Source organism: Piliocolobus tephrosceles, chromosome 18 (genome assembly GCF_002776525.5).
Source record: "Piliocolobus tephrosceles isolate RC106 chromosome 18, ASM277652v3, whole genome shotgun sequence".
NCBI lineage: Eukaryota > Metazoa > Chordata > Mammalia > Primates > Cercopithecidae > Piliocolobus > Piliocolobus tephrosceles.
The window spans coordinates 9,852,811-9,876,684 of NC_045451.1; the positions used below are offsets into that span (position 1 = coordinate 9,852,811).

At 37.7% G+C, this 23,874-nt stretch overlaps 1 protein-coding gene across 1 annotated transcript in view; it reads right to left on the bottom strand.

The window, feature by feature from the left end:
• Positions 1–23,874, bottom strand: part of DOK6 (docking protein 6) — a 422,926-nt gene that overhangs the window by 160,156 nt on the left and 238,896 nt on the right. The window contains exon 4 of the mRNA XM_023224190.2: positions 4,423–4,542. Coding sequence (XP_023079958.1) covers positions 4,423–4,542 — 120 coding nt within the window. The remainder of the gene's footprint in view (positions 1–4,422; positions 4,543–23,874) is intronic.

Sequence of the window (23,874 nt, forward strand, 5' to 3'; positions counted from 1 at the left end):
AGGTAGAGCATATGAGTGGCAGTTTAGAAACTCAGACGTGGGTGTTTTTCCTGGTGCAAGAGTTGGTTTTGCTCAGTGTCATCCCACAGACAAAATTATTACCCTGGAAAACTCTTTTGTTTGGTTATAAAGAATATCCATACAAGTGAATAAGGTTCACCCCAGATCATTAAGATATTGGGGGGAAATCCTCAAAATAGAGCTTTATTGTTGCCATTATTTTGTCATTAACTGGTTATTTTCCACATGAGTAAGGTCCTGCTAGCATTGGCTTTAATCATTGATGGACATTAAGAGTTTCAGACTTGCCTGATTGAGAAAGCTAATTTAGAGGAGTAAAAAATAATTATAAAAATAAAAGTGCAGGCTACTTTGATTAGAATTAATCTCATCTCTACCACAGTACTTTTGTTTTTATTTTGGCATATATTTTATTATACCTGAGACAGTAGATTGTATCAATTTTTGTATCAGCTTTTCACTTCCCTTCCATATGTCATATATTCTAACTCCTGTTGTGTCCTCATAGATGGGGTGTACTGTGCTTCTTGACTTTGGGCTTGCCAATAGGACTTGCCTTAGCCAGTGGAATGGTAGCGGACATGAAATACGCAAAGGCTTAAATTGTGTTGCAAATCTGGGCATATTATCATGCATTACTGTTTTATTTTGATAAGGGTGCTTTAGGAAGTTGCAAGTGTAAGGAGATTGAGAAACAGATAAAATAGACCCTGGCATTGTCTGCAGCTTGGACCCAATCTCAGCACAACCCAGTCTAACTCAGCCCAACTTTAGCCTTTTTACCCGTGCCTGAACAATGAAGATCTGCTTATAGGTCTGTACTACTGAGATTTTTGAGGACCAAGTATGCACTTTGCTGTGGCAGTGTCATCTGAAGTCAGAACACATTTTCCTGTGTGTGTGTGTGATTGTGCACGTGTGCATGTGAACTTGTGTCCATGTCACTTTTCCTATACCATGTGGGATTCTGGGTCGATATGAAAACAGCTGACAGCAGTAGATAAAGATGATTACAGCAAAGAATTTAATCAATAACCACTTTTATCTCAGCAACACACATTATCTTTCACCTTTAAAAATTATTTGCATAAATGTCTCTTCTTAGCTAGTCTCAGGGTACATAAGACCCGGCTGTCTGAAGAGGCAGGAAAACACGAGAGAGGAGAAGTAGCAATTTTGAAAGTCAAAAAATGCTGTGATAAAGACTAAGCGGTGTGACTTTATTTAATGACAGAATACTGCAAGATCACCACAAACCACATTAATGTATTTAATTACAGCAATTCTGCACACATGCATATCTTACCTCTTAGGGAAAAAAGTTCAAACTAATCCAAGCACATTACTGGCAAAATAAATCATGTTTCTGATGAAGATTAAATTATATAATTTAATAGTAAAATGTCTTAAAAAACTGAATCTATCGTGACAATTCTTTAATAAAAGATTATTCAATCTCTCTCTATATATATTAGTGACTTCAACCATGTATAAGGAAGTTAATGATTTTGTTTATTTTAAAAGGTGTTATGCTTGAAGAGTCTAGAAGAGTGAGAGTCAGTGAAATGATAGCTTTTTAAAAGTCAGTTATTTTTAAAGACTTTAGTTAGCTAAAATGCTTTCTCTACACATTTAAGTAAAATAAGTGAGTATATTGTCTAAGAAACGGGTATCTACTCGAAGGCCTGGGTGGGAGGGTTCAAGTTGACGGATGAGATATCTTAGTCTTTACCATGAGGTTTTATAACTTGTAATTTTTTGAGAGAGCATTCTAAATTGGAATTATCATAAGTGTGTGAGAAGCCTGTTGATTAGAAAGTGAGAAAATTGGGGTATATACCTAAGAAATTGTGCCAATCTCCGTATGTATAGTTTTCTGTGTGTACACACTAGGTTATTGAGCTAGCAAGAGTAGAGTCTGAAATCTTGATATTGCCTCAATGTTTATTCCTTTTATTATTCTCCTAAAGTGTTAATGCCAATTTTAAAGAGGTCTAGCTGGCTCTGAATGGGCAAGAGGAACAGAGAAAAGGTATTATCAAAACTTACGGAAGCTCTTTAAAGAAGGGGGTGCAGACTTGACGAACCCTGAGCAATGGCTGTATCCATGGCCTTGGCAGTCAAATAAGGAACTTCCTCCAAGGGGAAGGAATTACCCTTTTCCAGCTAAATATTTTTAAAGCACAAATATCCTTTTCTTTGAAGTTAGGATTATTAAACATAATTAATCTAAGAAAAGCATTTATAGCATTGGTGATATAATTTCAGTTCCACTGTAAAGTATATGCAGGAATTATTTTTTCTCTTTATTTTGACAGTGTGTGTGTGTATGTTTTAAAGAAACCCGCTTTTGATGTAGCTTTGGCATTTTATTCTGTTTGTCCTATTCTAAAATAACTCTATTAAAATTTCTCTTCATGTTCTAGACAAATTACTTTGACCTTATTGTCAAATTAGAAATAAAATTATGAGAAACCAAAGAAGTACGTTATATATTTGGATGGAAACCATATATATCTGCAGGTCTTCAAAGTAAAAAGCATACAGTCCATGCGGCTAGAGACACACAGTATTTCTATTTATAAGCTTAATTTATTCACTTTTATCATATTTCCTTTATGTAGTACTTGACAAATTTTTATCAGAAAGAGGTTTTTCCTTAAACTGTGAATGAAGAGCATCCATTTTAAGCAGCACGATTATGGAGCCTCTGTGCTTAGCACTACTCTCAGAAAACAAATCAGAGATGGAATTTGAGAGTGTGGGAGAGGAACTGGAATATAAATCTGAAGCTAAAGAGCTACAGAAATGATTTGGTGACTTTCTAAAAACTCAAATGGAAGCAATGTCTGGTACTTATATATGCTCATGAGCAATTAGCAGAAAAAAACTTTTTTCATTTTAGCAACAAATAAAAAATAGTGCCACAATGGGCCATGAGGTAGCAATGGTTGTTGACAGTATTATTAGTAATAATGAGATTATAATCATCACGTGCTATCATGTGCTCTTTTACCTATGCTGTCTAGTTTATGACCCACAGATAATTCAAGAATTTCTTTCTTTTTTCTTTCTTTGAGATATGGCCTCACTGTCACCCAGGCTAGACTACAGTGGCCCAATCTTGGCTCACTGCAACCTCTGCCTTCCAGGCTCCAGTGATCCTTCCACCTCAGCCTCCCGAATAGCTGGAACTACAGGCACACGCCACGTGGCCTGCTAATTTTTGTATTTTCTGTAGAGACAGGGTTTCACCATGTTGCCCAAGCTGGTCTTGAACTTCTGAGCTCAAGCAATCCACCCACCACTGCTTCCTAAAGTGCTGGGATTACAGGTGTGAGCCATTGCGCCCGGCCCAGAATTTCTTCTTAATAAATAGTGTCAAATTTCCTCAATACCCTTCAACTTTTCAAAAAACCGATCATCAAAACTTAGCAACACTAAAAAGTTTCTATTTTCACACTATTCGATCATCTGGTGGTGGTGATGATATTTTTAAAAATGACCTCACAATCAATGAATATTGACTGAATAATATTACTTCAATTCTGTTAGAGTTGCTAGTCATGAACATGCAGTATAAATCGTTATGAGACATTAGAAACTCTTGTTAAACTAGAGAACGGTATAGTAAGTAAAAACCATTAGAAACAAACACCTCAGTTTTGTCAAACTCTGAGATTTTACTCACTGTACTTTCCTCCTTGTAATATTAGCCAAATGTCCTAAAAGCTACTGATAACCTGATAAGCCAAATCTGTTAATATAGACTCTAAATCTATATAACAAGTCTCAAGGAAACTGGAGGGATTCTTGCCATTCAAAAGCCTTCTGTAGAACAAGTTAACCTATTAGTTATTTATTGGGATAAAAGGCAAGGTCACAGACAAGAAGTTGGGAGACCTGAGTTGTACCTTAGCATTTTCTCCAGTTGTTACACCAGTGTGGAAAAGTTCCTTAATAACTTGAACTGTTCAGTTTATTTTAATATTTTATATTTATATATTTGAGACAGGATCTTACTCTGTTGTCCAGGCTAGAGTGCAGTGGTGTGATGTTGGCTCACTGCAACCTCCTCCACCCAGGTTCAAGCAATTCTCGTGCTCTGGCCTCCCAAGAAACTGGGACTACAGGCACGAGCCACCACACCCAGTTAATTTTTGTATTTTTAGCAGATGAGGTTTTACCATGTTGCCCAGACTGGTCTCGAACTCCTGGTCTCAAGTGATGGGTCACCCTTGGGCTCCCAAAATGCAGGGATTACAGGTGTGTGCCACTGCACTCGGCCTCTTTGATTTAAAAAATATGATTGGTCTGAAACATTTCTGAGCTCCTTTCCAGTTTCAAAGTTCTACAATTCCAGGGGTATTCTGAAGTGATGGAAGGCAATCTCACACCTACCATTCTGTTCCCGCTGCACTCCTGCTGCCAGAAGGTCGGGCTCCCCAAGGCTGATGTCATTGAGCCTGGTCCCCAGACACTCCATGCAGAGGTGCTTGCACCACTCCTCGGCCTCCAGCTCTGAAAGTAACCACAACATCACCAGTCAAGCAATGCTCCCTAGGAATGATGGAAGAAGAATGTGCCCTTAACCATTTTCCCAGGTAACTGGCAAGAGTTAAGAACCTGCCTTTAAAAAACAACAAAAAACTGTATTTAGGAAGTGAAAATAAGTCTCAAAAATTATTTCCCACTCTTTGACATATTTTTAAGTGGTTTATCTTATTTGTAGTACTTTACCTTATTTACAAATAATAGTCTGAGAATATTTGTTTCCTATATAGCATAGTTTAGATTGACTTTATTTGGGGAGGAAAATTTACTTAAAATAATAGCCAGGTTTAGTTACCTGGCTAACTTATATATACTACAAAACATCATGCTTTACATTATACGTATATATATATACACACACACACACACGCACGCACACATAATATATATATACACATACTTCAAAACATCATGCTTTACATGATAAATACATTTAATTTCATGTCAATGTAAAAAATTAATATAAAATAAAAAATATATAAGTGAATAGTTGAAACAATATCAGGATAGATGAAACAAATGAATGTTTTCCTGAAAGTGACTTAGATTTATATGAGTTTGAAGATCTGATCCCCAAGTCATTCTGAATTGTAATGGATCATAAAATAGCTCTAGAGTGTGATCATTTTTCTCTGTAAATGATACAAATTAGGCTATTATTTTTTTTAAAAATTGGGGTAGAATCTTAAAAGTATGTCTTTGGAAAATTCCAATTACCTAAGACATTGATTAGATCATTGCTTTTTTTGTTTTGTTTTTAACTATGATTACTTCCCAATTTCTTTATAATCACATTTTCCTCTTGCTTAAGACATTATAATGTTATAGCAACACAAAATCCTGTCATATCTAAAGTTTTCACAGGCTTTCATAAACGTAAATGAATTTGACTTTGGTGTAAGCCCTGTGTGAGTGAGGTAGCCAAGGGTTAGGGTCATACCTGTGCCTCAAATCATTGGTCAGCACCAAAACAGAATTGGAAATCAGCCAAGTCTTCCAGCTATTTTACTATGCAGAAATTTGAAAAGGGATCTCAGGTTTAATATTTTAGGCCAAGCTCCAATATCACTGTACAGAAATTGGATAAGAACTTTCCATTGACATCTGCCCAGAGAAGTTTCTGACTTTTCCATACAGCATAAATCTGTACTAGAACAGTTTAATATGGATTCTCTGTAAATCTCTTGTTGCTCTCTGTGGATGACACCTCACCCTTTGCCTTGGCATTTTAAACTCCCCATAAAAAGTTATCTGTGACAGATTTTCTTGACTTTAGGGATCTGAATACCAAAACTAGGCTATCCTTGATGGTCAACACCATCAAATTTGGGTAATTTTCTTTCTTAGCTTAGTCACGCTGCCTTTGCAGCAAAAATAAGTTGCATCAATGAGATGTGAAGACAAATTTGTCATTTATTTTTAGTTTTTTCAAGACCATGACATACTTTTAAAAATAAAAAAGAACATGCAGTTCCCTGTGGGATCCTATTCTAATAAAAACAATGGTTCCAATGTTCCCATCATGAAAAGCATTTTTTTTATCTATGAAAGTACAGTTTGCATGTGGGAGGGACCATCCCCTCACTGGTATAAGGCACACTATCAAACCATGTCAAGGATCAGGAAATTTTCAAGAGGGCCTGGCTCCCTCACTTGGGTGGAGTCAGAGGCCTGGGATATAGCTGCTCAGGCATTGCCTTAGGAACCCAGAAAATAATCCTTTCCAACCACAAGGCTGCCAATATAATAAATGCGTCATTTGCTGAGGCGTTGGCTTACTAAAAATAACAAAAACAAAAAACAAACCTTTTATCTTCTAGGAAGCAAATGCCAGACTTCAAAGAAAAATTTTATAGGAGCAACAAAAGCATATATTGAATGTAATTTTATTAGATATATAAGTATTTATAAAATGTATAAAAGATTTAAAAGATTTTCTAGCAATCAACGAAAATATTTTAGGTTAAACCAATTTACATGCTATGTATCAAGAAATGTTTGAAATTTCTGTCAAGGGAGGCACTATGATTGTTTTTCTTTTAAAATTGTTACTGTTTTAAGTTTTTCACAAGAGACTCCACAATGTAAAAATAATGTAAAGTCACATGCAATTAAAATCTTTCCTACATTATTGTACGTAACAATATTTCCACTTCTCTACAGATGAAGATGAAAATATCTAATGTGCTATTTGGGGGTAAAAAAATAGGTGCCAAAGCACCTTAGTGCCAATGTTCTCCTTAAGCAGTCAGTGCATGCCCAGACGTTTAAGAAATATATAATTCACTCCTCCTTTGTGTTAAGCCTTTTGTCCTAGGGTTTAATGAGACAAAGAAAGCAATCATACAGTAAAAGGCTTCTATGAAATTGGAGTGGACTCTTTCAAGCAGAACTAAATGCAGAATTTCTGTAAGTGCTGGAACAAAGAAGTCTCCCATCAGAGCAATGAGAGGTATTCATGGGCTCCTACCAGCAGATAAAGACGTGTTTCGCAGACAGGGCTTCAACATTTTAGTAGTGTAGTAGCATATAAGACTAGGAAGTGAAGGAATAACAAAAGTAGAGTACACATTGTCACACTGAAGACTGAACTGTGAACTATTTCAAAGAGAGGAAGAGAGACTCTTAAAATTCAGGGCTCATTCCTTTATCAAATACATTGTGAACTCTCTCTATGCCAGGCACTGTGCTAGGAGGTTTTATGAAAAACACACCATTTCTGCTTTCAATAACCATAGAGTCTAGTGGGATGGGCAGGTGGGTTTAGTATATGGTGCTCTGGAAGGCTGTTAGCCTAGCTAGGCAGAAACTGAGGAACTATGCCAAAGGCTCAGCAGAGTGAAAGTATCAGGGCAAGCAGAGAGAAAATGATGATGTGTGTGTTAGCAAGTGTGAGTGTGTACAGCAGTGTGTAATGTGTAGGTGTGTGTGTGCACAGCGGTTTTGATGTGTGAGTGTGCATATGTACTCATGTTTGTGAGCGTATGAGTGTGCGTTGGAGGAGTCTGGGAGGAATGAGGAAGTTGCCTGAGGCAGAGAGGGAAAGACATTTGCAGGGTAGCAAGAGTGACATCCCGTAACAGCTGGGGATAGCTCTGAGTTCATGTAGAAAAATGTGAGAAACGGTATCAGTTCATTCTTTTCATGATTTTCTAGTATTTGGCTCAATTAGATCAGGCCTAAAACTTCACCTCATAAGTATTAACCTTTGTACTCTGTATACCTGGAACTAACAGTTTTGCTGCAGATAAGCTGAATTTCTTTTACTTTTAGACAAAGCTTTGGTCTTATAAATCTGTTTTTGATAGTTGCCACCTTTCAAATATTACAACTGTGCTTTTTAATTCTTCTTCTTTCTTAGGCAAGCTCTATGTATTGAAGTCTTTTAATCTTTTATTGCATGTTAATTTTTTATCACTAATTGGTGTTTTTCTCTAAACTATCTTTCACTTTTCATTTTTATATTTGCAGAACTGAGATTCAATACAAATGTAATCTGAACCCACCCACTGCATTTTAAAATGTTTATTTTCCCATAGACTGAGTGCCTTTTGTAATTTGCTTTATCTTTCAAACTTTTTAGTCTACATATAATGTGTAACTAATTAAATTTCATTATGGGAGAATAAAGACATTAAAGTGTTCTATAAAGTTTTCTATTTTTCTCTTCATGATGAAGTGCTTTTTCATTAAGATGCCTTTTTCAGATAGCTTGCAGCTATGTTCAAATTTTTAATTGAGTAAATAACTTTTTCTCTGGACTAGAAACACAAATAATGTTTTCATTATGTAGAGGATTAGTTAAATGAAGAAATTTGGTAATTTCCAAAAGGAAAATTGAAAGGCATTTGGGAATTCTAAGACAAATGGAGACTAGAGATTAAATTAAACGGTGAATTATGTGACAAATGGGTTGACTGATGGGACAGAAAATGATGGGAGTCCAAAACCTATTCAGTCAAAGACTGTGGCTCCTGCCTGTGTTTTAGTGTCTTTCCATTTCTCCACAGAATTCTGGGGAAAGTATGTGTCTTACAATACAGTGACATGGGACTGATGCAGTGCTATTTTTAATTCTCATTCGAAGGAATCAGAAAAGAGGTATTTAAATAGAAGGCCTTTAATAAATGCCTATTGACTAAATAATTAGATTCAAGCTTTATTGCTTTCACTAAATTTAGTCCTTAACATAATGACATTAAAGTTAAATGATCCAAAATGAACTATATTTGACAATAAAGTTTTCATCATATATATATATACAGAAAATATGCCATCAGCTCAAAATTACATAGCAGAATTAAAAATAGCACTGCATCAGTTTCATGTTATTTTATTAGAAAATGCAAGTAAGAGTTTTTTGTGTTAAAATAATCATTGTATCTAGTTCCCACTGGAGTTAGCTTTTATTAATAATCTTTGGAAAATGTAGACAAAATAATCCTGTTTTGTCTTCAGCATAAGCACAAATTCTTAATTCTATCTAATTCTTATGTTCTGTGCAGATTTGCTATGATTTGATGATAAAGGTTTTCATATTTATTAACATCTTAAATACATGCTTTGCCATAAAGTGAAGAAAAATGTCTCCCTTACAGCCTTTCGCTTAGAGAATATAACACTGTCCCTTATTGTCATTTAAAAGTTACGCAACTATTAAAATATAAGACATTTTGGTGATGCTTTCATTCTTAAACTGGCGTGACTTTCTACTTAACTGGCCTTGCTGATGTTTTATGGACTTTTGCTTCCCCACACCCCCCCCACTTTTTTTTTTTTTTTAGTAGTAGGAAGACAAGAAACCAGTTAAACCCTAACCTAATCCCAGCACTTTGGGAGGCCGAGGCGGGCGGATCACTTGAGATCAGGAGTTTGAGACTAGCCCGGCCAACAAGGCGAAACCCGTCTCTACTAAAAATATAAAATTAGCCGCGTGTGGTGGTGCGCGCTTGTAATCCCAGCTATAGGCGTGAGGCAGGAGAATCGCTTGAACCCGGGAGGGTGGAGGTTGTGGTGAGCCGAGATCGGGCCATTGCACTCCTGACTGGGCAACAAGAGCAAAACTCCATCAAAACAAAACAAACAAAACCACCTAAACACTTGCTTCAGCAAAGATCAAAAGCATGGATCTCTGGTTAGCCTACAGGAACAAGCTTTTTCTGTTGAAGTCAGATTTGTAGAGCTGACCAGTGTAGAGATGGGGGAACGATTAGTTTTCTAAGTAGGAAGTGCATTTATTTCCTTTCAGTGGAGTGCCCCTTATTTGCTCCCTTCCACAAAGTTTACTGATCTCTAACAGTCCTTTAAAGTGTGGTTCAAATATGGCCTTCTTAGTTTAGCTCTTCAGACCCATGTTTAGATGTGACACCTTTCCTCTACATTTCCTAACACTATACAGAATTTTATCATAGCCCCTGAATATCAAATGAGATTAGGTGCATTCAGGGTGGTACGGCCGCAGATGCCCCTAAGTATCAATGAGCTATTGTTCTGCCTTTCCCAGTCAACTTTAAGAAATTGGAGTGCAGGAAACATACTTGATCTAGTCACCCTTTACCCTAGAACAGCACCTGGATATGGAAACCAATACATAAATATGGAACAATTAAGTATATATAATTTGCAATTTATTCCCAGAAATTCAAAACAAATTCTAAAGCCAAATGCAAATAATTTGGTGAGTAGTCTCTTGGAGGATATTTTGAGGTCTCTATTGTCTCCATTTAAGTGGAGTTTATAAGTCTTGCTTAGCTAGATAAAACAGATCTTTAGAAAGAGAAACAGACCTGACATGGTTCTCTATTGAGCTTAGGTAATGATAAAATATTATCTATTCAAAAATGGTTTCTTATTTTATTGGCTATTTTTTCTTTCCACCTCATTAGAAATATTTATGCAACCCGAAGCTTTTGCATAAACTCTTTTTATTTGTGATCAGCACTTGATTAAATTTGTTTTTTTTATATAGATGTGACAGTGGAATCTTAGAAAAGGTCAATTTAGAGCCAAGGAAATGTGTTACCACCTAAATGCATCTTTGATGCCAATAATCATAACTTGTTTTCCTTGATTTAACATCAGTTTGATATATCAACTTTCTGAACTCAATAGAAAAAACCTTATTCTGCTACTTTTATGAATTGAAGGAGTGAGGTTAGGCTTTCAAACATGGCCAAAGAGAAAATCGCCCCTACCTATTTTCCAGAGTAACAAATGACAAATAGCAGCAATTGATAGAACAGTCATATGTGCTGCTTTTTTGCCTGATGAGAATTCATTGTAAAATTCTTTAACATGGAGGTTAGTAAATGACACAAGAGCTTAAAACAATTCAGAGAAAAAAAGAAAAGCAGAAATGGACACCAGTAAATGATCTGAAAAGAATGGTGTAGAGTGTGTGTGTGTGTGTGTGTGTGGATGTGGGGGGCAAAGATGGGAACTGGAATTTTTTTTTTAATTACGAGCTTAAAAAGGATCCTTTCCACCAACTTGGAAGCTCACCTTGAGGACGAATGCATTTATGTGATGGAAAGCCAGCATCGGGGTAAATTTTTAATAGATGCCAATAGAAAATTGATGCACAGGAAATGTGATGCACAGGCCAGGCGTGGTAGCTCATGCCTGTAATTCCAGCACTTTGGGAGGCCAAGTTGGGAGGATCACGAGGTCAAGAGATTGAGACCATCCTAGCCAACATGGTGAAATCCTGTCTCTACTAAAAATACAAAAATTGGCCGGGCGCGGTGGCTCACGCCTGTAATCCCAGCACTTTGGGAGGCCGAGGCGGGCGGATCACAAGGTCAGGAGATCGAGACCATCCTGGCTAACACGGTGAAACCCCGTCTCTGCTAAAAATACAAAAAATTAGCCGGGCGCGTTGGCAGGCGCCTGTAGTCCCCACTACTCGGGAGGCTGAGACAGGAGAATGGCGTGAACCCGGGAGGCGGAGCTTGCAGTGAGCCGAGATCGCGCCACTGCACTCCAGCCTGGGTGATGAGCAAGACTCCATCTCAAAAAAACAAACAAACAAACAAAAAAAACAAAAATTAACTGGGCATGGCGCCATGCACCTACCCAGCTACTTGGGAGGCTGAGGCAGGAGAATCCCTTGAACCCGGGAGGTGGAGGTTGCAGTGAGCCAAGATCACATCACTGCATGCCAGCCTGGTGACAGAGTGAGACTCCCTCTCAAAAAAAAAAAAAAAAAAAAATTTGATACACAAGTTTTTTAGGCTTCTCAAGAATATAATAATCAAGCAGACAACTTTTTGAGGAAGAGGTGCTATCAACACCCTTTATCTTAGTCATACTTTCCTAAGATCCCAAAGGCAATTGCTTTCTGTGCAACTCCCCTGAGGTGGTTGGCAGTTGAGAGAGAAACAGACAGGAAGAGCCGTGTGCAGGAAATGGGTATCTAAACCGGAAGTCTGAAATCATACAGAGCTCTATAACTGTTTCTCTATACACAGCCAAACTTGTTACAAAAACATTTTGACGTTAGTCCCTATTGAACATGGAACTGAATTTGGCCAAATGACACCAACAAATCTGAAAGTGTATTTATCCCAGAGCTTCCTGAAAGGAAGGAAAATCAAGTTGATAACAATAAATAAATGAATAAATAAGGTGAAAAAAATTAACTTGATTTTCTTCTGAGGAGGACCAGTGCTGGACTTCTGTCCTTCAGAACTATAAGATAATAAAATTTGTGGTGGTGCTTTCTGCTGCTGTGTGTGGCAATTTGTTATGTCAGTAATAAAACACCAAAACAAATATAAAGGCCAAATATTTTATTCCATTCTAATAGGAAAGCTTCCAAGCATGCAAGTTAATGGGATGTGATCTATGAAAACAATTAGAAATATATATAAGGAATATGGTGTGATTAAATCTGCTTGAAGCTTAAGAAATTAAATAGGAATTTCCTGATTATTAACATGAAGGGGGAAAAAAAAATCTCAAGGCAGATAATGCTGATCTGCCAAAAGCCAACCGAGAAGAAGAGCAGGAGGGTCAGATGGAGGGTTGGAGCAACCACCAGAAAGATTAGGTTCACCAGTAACCTGAAAGTACTGAAAATGTATGAAGGAAGAGATTTTGAAGGACCTTGGGTATAAAGGACGGGTGTTATATAAAAGGCCAAGCCTGTGATTTAAAAAAACACATTGGGTTTAGAGGAGCAAGTCTTCCAGTTGTATAGCTTACATCATGAAATACTATGCAGCCATAAAAAGAACAAAATAATGTCCTTTGTAGCAGCATGGATGCAGCTGGAGGCTAATATCCTACTAGAATTAATGCAGAAACAGATAACCAAATATTGCATGTTCTCACTTTTAAGTAGGAGCTAAACATGAAGTACACATGGACACTAAGGAGGGAACAACAGATGCCAGGGCCTATTTGAGGGTGGAGAGTGGGAGGAGGGAAAGGATAAAAAAATGACCTGTCAGGTACTTTGCTCATTATCTGGGTAACAAAATAATCTGCAATTTACCCATGTAACCTGCACATGTACCCCCGCCCCAACCTAAAATAAAAGTTAAAGGGAAAAGAATAAAAGCAGAGAGGAAGAAACACCCTTTAGCAATTGGGCGGTAGAGAGAGAAAAAGTAGAAGATTTAGGGTCCTGTAAGTAAAATGGTGCCACAGTATCAGGGAACAGACAATCTCTATCACAAAGGCAAGCAAACCAAACCCTACCATATTCCCTGGGCCTTATTAAAATGACAGAAGAGGGCAGTAAGAAACTAGGACTTTTTGCATTGACTAAATACTTTTAATTACAAACTGTTAACTATTGAGTAGGCAGATGCTGTTTTAACCTTTTTTGTTGAAATAAACATATAAATTTTATGTGTTTATCATGTACAACATGATGCTTTGAGTCACATACTTTGTGGAATGATCAAATCCAGCCAAACAACAAACTAGGACTCTTATACATCATCCAATGTCATAAAAATCAAAGAAAATAAAAGTCCATAGAGAACAACTGCAGACATTCAAGACAAGAAAATTCACACAAATTCAAATAAATTAAGGAAATAAACTCCTACCACACCTCCATCCCCAAAAGTAACATAAAGCAGAAGAAAACTACGAGTACACTCCAAAAATAGTTAAATGTGCTCAATCATTGAGGGTGTAAAATATCAACTTGAATCAAAAATTCATAAACTAAGAATGGAAATGAACAAAAACTGTAAGAACAATGAAAAGAATGCCATGAATTAGAAAAAGTGGAAAAAGACAAACCTAGGAATGAAAAATAAAGTAGTACAAGGTACATAAGGTAGAATAGTCAAATGAACACTAACAGGCATTGAGTAAAATACGAAAATAAAGTTGTCACTAAAAAAGAGGTAAAAAGGGTCGAGGAGAAGCAGTGGAAATGGATACCAGGAGAAGAGGAATGGTAACTAGGATCAATATAGCAGTGGAGTGGGGAATGGTGGTGATGAGAATCATTCACATTTAGGATATATTCAGGAAAGCCTATAAGATGTGCAAACAGGGTATGAGGGAAAGATAAATTAAAGATGAATACAAAATTTTTAGCCTTTACAACTGGAAAAATGGATTTATCATGTGGTGAGATGATGAAGACTATAAGAAAAGCAGATTTAGAGGAAAATAACAAGAGCTCAGTTTTAAGAATAATTCTTAGATTCTTATTAGTTACTGATGTGGATGGATGAAGAGGCAGTTCAATATCTCCTGGTATTCAGGAGAGAAATTCAGATCGGACTTAGAAATGTGGGAGTCAACAGCATATTGATTCCATTTAAAGTCATGGAACCAAATGAGATCACCAAGAAGTCTGAGTAGGTAGAAAAAAAGAAGACATTTAAGGGCTAAGACCTGAGATACTCCCACAATTCGTTATTTGGGAAACAGACAGGGAAGGCAACTAAGACATAACAGACATTTAAGGAAGAAGAAACCAGAAAAACGTGCAATATGCTGAAAGCCAAGAACAAAAAATGTTTCAAGGAGGGCAGAGTAGCCGACTTTTTCATGCTAGCAAAGCTCAAGTGAAATGAGGTCCAAAAATTGATCATTAACCTGGAGAGCATTAGCTACCTTAATAAGGAAAGTTTTGTTAGAAAGTTTTTGTTACCTTTTTCTTAAGGTAGCATTAGCTCTCTTATTGTCTTTGCTGGAAGACAAGACAGCTTGAATAGGTGCAAGAGAAAACAGGAGAGAAGAGAAACAGAAGTTGGAGAACTGCAGACAGTTAAATAAAGACAACTCAATCTAGAAGTTATTTATTTTGTAAATTTTTTTAGGTCAAGAAAAATATCTGGCACAATAGCTGCAGAGGGAAGGGACATCAAGAATTCTGCTTGATGAGTTCTAGTAGCATAAAGAATATCAGGATGTGTGCAGGGGTTGTGAGAAGGAGTTGGAAAGACCGTTATAAAGCCCAGTATATTAGATTCTAGAGATGAAAGACGCAGGAGAAAGAGCATGTAGCTGCCATGGACAGAGATAAAGGGCACGTTGAGATTAATTCTGACAGCCCCATGCTGATGCCATGCTGACAAGACTGAGAACTAAGGGGAGGTTGGGATGAGGGGTCCTTCTGGGAGCACAGGATCTCTGGTGGCTCCTACTGACAGAGGTGGAGCCTGCAGATGGGCAGACTTATTTCCTTAAAAAGAAGTTATTTCCTCATTACTGCAGAGGAAAACCTCCTTGAGTGGCCTCATGCTGAGTACACAGCCTGTGAATCCCTGCTGATGGCAGCCTGCAGGCAACTTTTGCCAAAGGTGACCCAGGGTTGCCAGTGGGCAGTTATTTCTTATTCAATCCATGTAACAAACCTTGGGGTCTTTTTTGATATCTGTCATCTAACTTCTTTCATTCCTTCATCTCACATCATCCGTTCCATTCAATGAACATGTTTTTGAGTCCCACTATGTGGAAAACACCATAAATGGGCCAATATAATAGCAAATAGCAACATGGTGCCTGCATCAGCCTGAATATCTGATGTCGATGATTGACAGAGCCATTCTGTAGACTCACTGTGTAATTGAGAAAAAAAAAAGTTTTGTTGGGTTAAGACTGAAATTTTGGGATTGTTTGTTATAGTTGCATGCCTAACATTTCCTGACTAATTTTAAAAAAAAGAAACAAAGACAAGAAGTCAGCTGAGAAGAGTGATGCTATGTGTCACTGTCTTGGTGCTCAGTCAGCAAGGGAAAGGAAAGGAAATGGGCATTGGATAGAGGCTGATCCATGGCATGCAGTAGGGAAATATTTGCCTAAAACACCACCTATAGTAACTTGGGGAATGGATTAGAAAATATCCACCCTAGGAAAAGGAGTTGGAAGATAGAATATTAGCAAATTCATCAGCATATGTTAGTTGCCATAGGCTGTATTTGGCAGAGTATTAAGAAAAAGAATTGGTCAGTTTGCATGCAGGATCAAAAGGAAATAGTGTATTTAAAACTTGGTGCTTTTCGAGGTTAAAAAAGGCAACTGCTTCTCAACTCCAAGTCAATACCAATAAAATAAAAGTGATAAGCCTTTGAGCAACATGCCCTTTCTTAAAGCCTGTGAATGGTTGAAAGCATCTCAGAGTAGTAAAGGTCTACCCAAAGGTGTGAAGCCCAATAGGCATGCTTAATAGAGAGATGGTTCAGGGAAAAGAGAGCAAAGGGGTGGTTCTCCCACCAAAACCTGAGGGCATAAGGTCTGAGAGAGAAACAGCGGGAGGCTTAGGATTAAAGAGAAGTATTTCTAGAAAAAAAAAAATCAAACAGAACTGTGGGTATAACTACTAGCCCATGGAACCAAGTAAAATCGAATAGATCACAAAACTGCAAAGTTTTAAAGAATTATACTGCCAAAGAAATCCAAAACTTCTCTAAAACAGTCATCACTTTTGGAGCTTATATATCATTCTTGAGCTTCTAGGGCAGAAAGCATCTGAAGAAGTTTCTTAGCTCCTGAAGAAGATGTATACTCCCATGCTTGCTTCAGAGGTCGACTTAAGGCAGACAATGGAAAATTGGAAAACTTCCAGAAAATGACATCAATTCAGATAACAATGGACTGGTGACCCCCTCCCAGAGTGCAAAATTACTACCTAATCAAATAATTAGGTACCTATAATTAGGTGCAAATAATCAAATACCTCATTCCACATAGCAAGGAGGTTCTGAAACTGTTTATCCCATCGCATTTCACAAGTGTGCAGTGGGTCATAGGTTTCTAGCTCATAAAGAGTCACATCTGGACTGGCTGTAGGGACAACTTTGCATTTCCCAGAATCCTGGAGTCATGACTAGATGAGACATTGCATTAGCGTCTTTTGGGGAAGAGTGCATGCATTTTTTTTCTTTTCTTTTTTTGAGACTGAGTTCTTGTTCTGTCGCCCAGGCTGGAGTGCAGTGGCACCTCCCGAGTTCAAGCGATTCTTCTGTCTCAGCCTCTGGTGTATCTGGGACTACAGGTGTGTGCCACCATGCACGGCTAATTTTTTTTGTATTTATAGTAGAGATGGGGGTCTCACCATATTGGTCAGGCTGCTCTCAAACTCCTGACCTCATGATCCACCCACCTTGGCCTCCCAAAGTGCTGGGATTATAGGCGTGAGTCATTGCGCCCGGCCATATCTTGTTTTTAGGAAGAAAACAATGATGTTCAGTGAGCAGAAGCATGCTTGGTAGGATCCTTTGCAGAGTTTTTTGTTCAGCTGGATTTAGAGCTGCTGCTTTTGGGCACGTGGCAAGATGGCATTTTCTCCTCTTTGGATGCAGGTGCCTGGCACATTGTGGGTAGTCAGAGTATTTGTTGAGTTGAAAGAAAAGTAAGTGAAATATTTTCCATATGTTTCCCATTAAATGCACACAGTCTGAGAAGCCCTGAGTGCCTACAGGGTGATATTGCTTGCAGTTAGTACATGGGAGGAGTATGATGAGTATCTTTGTTTATTTCCAACCAGATCGCCGCTAGTGGTTTAGACCATTACACAACTAGGAATTCCTTTTTTCCTTCTAGTCACACATCCATAAAAGAAAACACAAGGACCACTGATGTTGAAATACAAATAATTATTGAGGAACATAAAAAGTATAATTATTCTGATAATTTGCATAAAGATGATCATTAAGATTTACATGTTCTAATTATATGACATATTGTACAGCTTATAAAGGTGGCTTTTTAAAAGCCAGTATCAAATGAGAACCTATAATAAATATTCAGATTAATTTTCCATTCATTGGAAAGAAAGATCATATATATTTGTGGAAAAGCACTAATAGGTCTGAAAAATGATTTCTGAGTAATGATGAAATTTGTATCAAAACAACATACAGAAGCATGAAAATAAACTGATTACTTTTTCAGTTAAAACTACAAGAATTTCAAACATTAGATTCTGAAATTAACACAACCTTTTAATGCATTAGTATCTTTAAAATTTCAACCTGTGTCTTATATTAGCTTTGTACCCCAATCCAAACATCACATAGCATTTTATTTAAAAATGTATTTGTTGACTAGTCACCCTTAAAAAAAATTAATGGCTTATGCAATGAGATAAATTAGGAGTGTATTTTTATTTATTATGAATCAGAGAAATTTTATTAAACTTTATAATATTGTTGAATGAGATTTGTCCTCTTGTGTTTGGAGCCCTCTAAAACTACCACTTGACAACAATAGGCACTAGGCACTAAAAAGCCACACATTCCACAAACATTCCTTTTTTTTGTTTGTTTTTTGAATGTGTATACAGTTCACTTAGCAATTTTCTAAAAAATGCAATTCTGATTTTTTTTATTTTTTATTACTATTAAACTTTTAGTTCTAGGGTACATGTGCACAACGTGCAGGTTTGTTACATACGTATACATGTGCCATGTTGGTGTGCTGCACCCATTAACCTGTCATTTACATTAGGTATCTCTCATAATGCTATCCCTCCCCCCACCCCATGACAGGCCCTGGTGTGTGATGTTCCCCTTCCTGTGTCCAAGTGTTCTCATTGTTCATTTCCCATCTATGAGTGAGAACATGCAGTGTTTCATTTTTTGTCCTTGAGGTAGTTTGCTGAGAATGATGGTTTCCAGCTTCGTCCATGTTCCTATAAAGGACATGAACTCATCCCTTTTTATGGCTGCATAGTATTCCATGGTGTACATATACCACATTTTCTTATAGACCAATGGAAAAGAACAGAGCCCTCAGAAATAATACACACATCTGCAACATCTTTGACAAACCTGACAAAAACAAGAAATGGGGAAAGGATTCCCTATTTAATAAATGGTGCTGGGAAAACTGGCTAGCCATATGTAGAAAGCTGAAACTGGATCCCTTCCTTACGCCTTATACAAAAATTAATTCAAGATGGATTAAAGACTTAAATGTTAAACCTAAAACCATAAACCCTAGAAGAAACCCTAGGCAGTACCATTCAGGACATAGGTATGGGCAAGGACTTCATGTCTAAAACACCAAAAGCAATGGCAACAAAAGTCAAAATTGACAAATGGGATCTAACTAAACTAAAGAGCTTCTGCACAGCAAAAGAAACTACCATCAGAGTGAAGATGCAACCTACAGAATGGGAGAAAATTTTTGCAATCTACTTATCTGACAAAGGGCTAATATCCAGAATCTGCAAATAACTCAGACAAATTTACAAGAAAAAAATCAACCTCATCAAAAAGTGGGCAAAAGATATGAACAGACACTTCTCAAAAGAAGACATTTATGCAGCCAACAGACACATGAAAAAATGCTCATCATCACTGACCATCAGAGAAATGCAAATCAAAACCACAATGAGACACCATCTCACACCAGTTAGAGTGGCATTTGTTAAAAAGTCAGGAAACAACAGGTGCTGGAGAGGATGTGGAGAAATAGGAACACTTTTACACTGTTGGTGGGACTGTAAACTAGTTCAACCATTGTGGAAGACAGTGTGGTGGTTCCTCAAGGATCTAGAACTAGAAATACCATTTGACCCAGCCATCCCATCACTGTACAAAGGATTATAAATCATGCTGCTATAAAGACACAGGCACACATATGATTATTGCAGCACTATTCACAATAGCAAAGATTTGGAACCAACCCAAATGTCCATCAATGATAGACTGGATTAACATTCCACAAACATTCTAAAAAGAACCACCAGAGTCACACAGTATCTAAAATTAGATTTATGGATAGGCTGGTTGCCTTCATTGGTTGCCTTCAGTTGGTTCCAAAATATTGTTCAATATTCAATTTTATTAGAAGCTCCACTGTAGTTAATGCCAAACACAGTGCTGTGCCTAGGGTGGCAGGAAAGGATAACAAAATTCCCCAATTCTTCTAAGAACCATACATCTCCACAATTTCTTAGTTAACTTTTTTCCAGTTAAGTGTTCTCCAATGTGTCTGTATGATCATAATCAACCGTGGACCATTTAATTATTATCTGTCCTTGGGGCCCATTTTCAGATTCCAGGTGGAGTTTAGGCTGAAGGGATTTTCTGTGGTCAACTGACTTGTGATTTCTCTCTCTCTCTTTTTTTTTTTCTACTTTTAAGTTCATGAGTACATGTGCAGGTTTATTACATAGCTGTCATGGGGGTTTGTTGTACAGATTATTTCACCATCCAGGTATTAAGCCTAGTATTCTCTCCTTCCTCTCACCCTTCACCCTCCTATTTCTAATCACTTTTTAAAAGATCTTAAAATAAACCTTACAAGTCAGGACCCTGAAGCAATGCAGAACTTGCCAAGAGGGGTGCCTGGAAAATTGCTTCAAAGTACAGTGTGGTTTAGGAATTTCCCTGGGACAAAGGAATTGGCCAGATCCACTCCAGTTCTTAACTATGTCCCTAAGATTGACACATTGTTCAGCAGATTCTGCAGGCAGACTGTCTTTTAACTCCTTGACTTTGTTAATAACTGCACTATGTTTTAAGGGACTTGAGATTCAAAACAGCTTCCATGACATGAAACAGATAATTCTGGAATGACTTAGGATAGTTCAAAAAAAGGATCCTTTGGTTTACTTAATTGGCTTTGGAGCTAAGGTGAACACATGTCACCTTGAAGGCTGGATCCATCCATTGCTTAAAGTCATTTGTCCCTAGTAACTATTTCTATGAAGGAAACAAATTTAACTTGGCTTGAAGATGAGTTTTACAGGAGGAAGTTTAGTAAAGCTAAACATCATTGTGGAGTTGCCAATGGGACAGTACTGCATTGGCATGGCACGAGAAATCAATCTTCAAATCATTTCCATTTTGCTCCTTTACAGATGAGCTGATTTTTTTTCTAAAGTGAAGATTTAAAAACTGACTTTAAAAGTCTCATTGGAAATCTACTGCACACTCATGCAAAATTTGCTTTGGTTCATTAAAATAGATCCATGTAAAACTGTTCAAATATTTTTATTTGTTTAAAGGCAATATTCATGTACTAACAGGTCTTTAGACAAAACTCCAAAGTGAACAAAAGGGAAAGAACCCAGGATTTGCAGCAAGTAGTATTAAGCTCCTGAGAACATAGAGTAAGAGAAAAACATTTTCAAAGAGCTTTCTTTATTAAAAATTGAGGTAAAGGGAGTAATAAATTACATCAGCAGCAAGCCTTCCAAAAGTAGCTGTGATAAGTGCACATCCTGATTAAAATGTGAAAGTCTCAAAACAGAACCACAGGAGGAACAACACAGAAGAGATAGACTATAAAGAGTAGCTTCTGGAGGCTGGGTGTGATGACTCATGCCTGTAATCCCAGCACTGTGGGAGGCCAGGGCAGGCAGATCACCTGAGGTCAGGAGTTTGAGACCAGCCTAACACAGCAAAACCCGATTTCTGCTAAAAATACAGAAATGAGCTGGGTGTGGTGGCAGGTGCCTGTAATCCCAGCTACTCAGGAGGCTAAGGCGGGAGAATCACTTGAACCCAGCAGGGAGAGGTTGTGGTGAGCTGAGATCTGCATCAACATATTGATGGTGAGATTAAATTCTGAGTTTATTCAGAAGAACCAAGGTGAGAAGTAGGTTAGTCACCCCTTCCCTGACTACTGTTCGTTTCTGTGCTAGCCCAGAAGTACAGCTTTTCAGAGTGGACACACCTGGGTACAGTTCGGTGCTCCAACTCAAGTAAGAAAACCATGTAGCATGGTCTTAAAGGTTGGGGGGGGGGGGTGTTGGTGACAGTCCACGTTACATACATTACGTAAGCTTTCTACTTTTCCTTCACATTGCAACTGTGTTTTTATTCAATTTAAAGAATTAATTCAGTAAATTAAAACTATATTTTAATGAAGAATTATCGTAGGTAGAAAGAACAAAACTGACCAGATTGAATCATGTTACATTTTTCATCTTATCTGATAAGAATGATCTAACGTTCAGAGCTGCTATCCCAACAATTACACATAAAGGAATGTTAAATGGTTCCTACAGAGTATAAAAGGAAGGAGGCGCCACCATTTCTCACACCTGACTGAGTTACTTATGCTTTCTGAATTTCAATTTCCTATCTAGGAGATGCCCATAGTCTCTTCTTTTTGCTCCTTAATTAAGTGCTTATGTACATGCTATAAACTGAATGTTTGTGTCCTCCTAGAATTCATATGTGGAAACCTAACTCCCAAGGTGATGCTATTAAGATGTGGGTCTGTTGGGATGTCATTAGGTCATGAGGGCTCTGCCAGCAGGAATGGGATTAGTGTCTTTATAAAAGACCTGGATATCCCTCCCTTGCCCTTTGCAGCATGTGAGGACACAGAAAAAAGACAGTCACCTATGAACCAAGAAGTCTGTTGTCAACAGACGCTGCAGGTGCTGATGCCTTGATCTTGGACATCCTAGCCTCCAGGACTGGGAGACATACATTTCTGTTGTTTATAAGCACCAAGGGTATGGTATTTTTGTTATAGCAGCCTGAATGAACTAAAACAGGATATAACTTGCTGAGTTTTGAGGTGTCACTCCTACTTCTTCAGACTTTCAGCATCTGCTGTCTCTTCAGTTGAATTTGTAATCGAAGCATAAGAAATACCAGGTATAGACTGGGCGTGGTGACTCATGCCTGTAATCCTAGCACTTTGGGAGGCCGAGGTGGGCAGATCATGAGGTCAGGAGTTTGAGAACAGATTGGCCAACCTAGTGAAACCCAGTCTCTACTAAAAATACAAAAATTAGCCAGTGTGATTGCGGGCATCTGTAGTCCCAGCTACTTAGGAGGCTGAGGCAGGAGAATTGCTTGAACCTGGGAAAGGTGGAGGTTGCAGTGAGTTAAGATCATGCTACTGCACTCCAGCCTGGTGACAGAGCGAGACTCCATCTCAAGAAAAAAAAAAGTCAGGTATAGATGTCATATGTCTTCAAAAGAAATAGGAAAAGGAATGTATTGCTCCTTGAGGTCAGTGTGAAAACTCCAAAATCTATCCAGTTTTGGTTATGGAAGTATCTCTTACAAAATGTTAATCCTGCTAAATCTGTCATTTCAGGTATAAAAATGAAATCATTTTAGTGACTGTGTTAAGACCAATCTGAAAAAAAAGTCAGTATCCTGCACTAGCGCATACCATGATAAAAGAAACAATGAGAGAAAGTGGTTAGCCTCATTGAGACTTGTAGAGTTGAAATTCATAAGTTACTGGAAATTTTTCATTCATTAGCTTTTATTTGAATATACAAAGAGACACTTGCATCCTACTTTTCTTCAAAAGGTAACACATTTAGCAACGGATTAAAGTCAATGTTCTGAGCTATGAACAATATGCAGGCAATATGAACAATGGAGGCACATTGCAGGCCTCCATACAGAGGGTTTGTTTCAGATGTACAGAAACTAGTTTGAAAAGCGGCCTTCAGGAAGAAAGTCAGGGCCCTGTTTGTTTATGTCATGCATGGAAGCTACTTCCAAAGAGACCAGATGTTGCACTGAAACTGAGACAGAGGGTGCAGCAGAAGCCCCTCCTCTTATCATAAAGCCACGAAGACACCGCCAAATATTTGCATCAATAGAGTGACCAGGTTTGTGATTTTCTTCTCATGAAACACCATGATTTCAGATGGCCATCTAATAATATATAAAATCTGGCATTTATTCAATGTTCAGAGTGACACTGTCCTAGCAAATAATTATAGGCACACTCAGATTAAAGTACTTTTTAGCCGCTTTCTAAGACATTCCAAAACAAATTAGGGCTGTAAAACACTGGTCAATGTACCTTCTCTCCGTCTTGATCCTCCACTCCAGTTACCGCATTTAACGACCTGTTTGCTCACGTCCCTAGTGCCCTTGACTTAATCTCAGC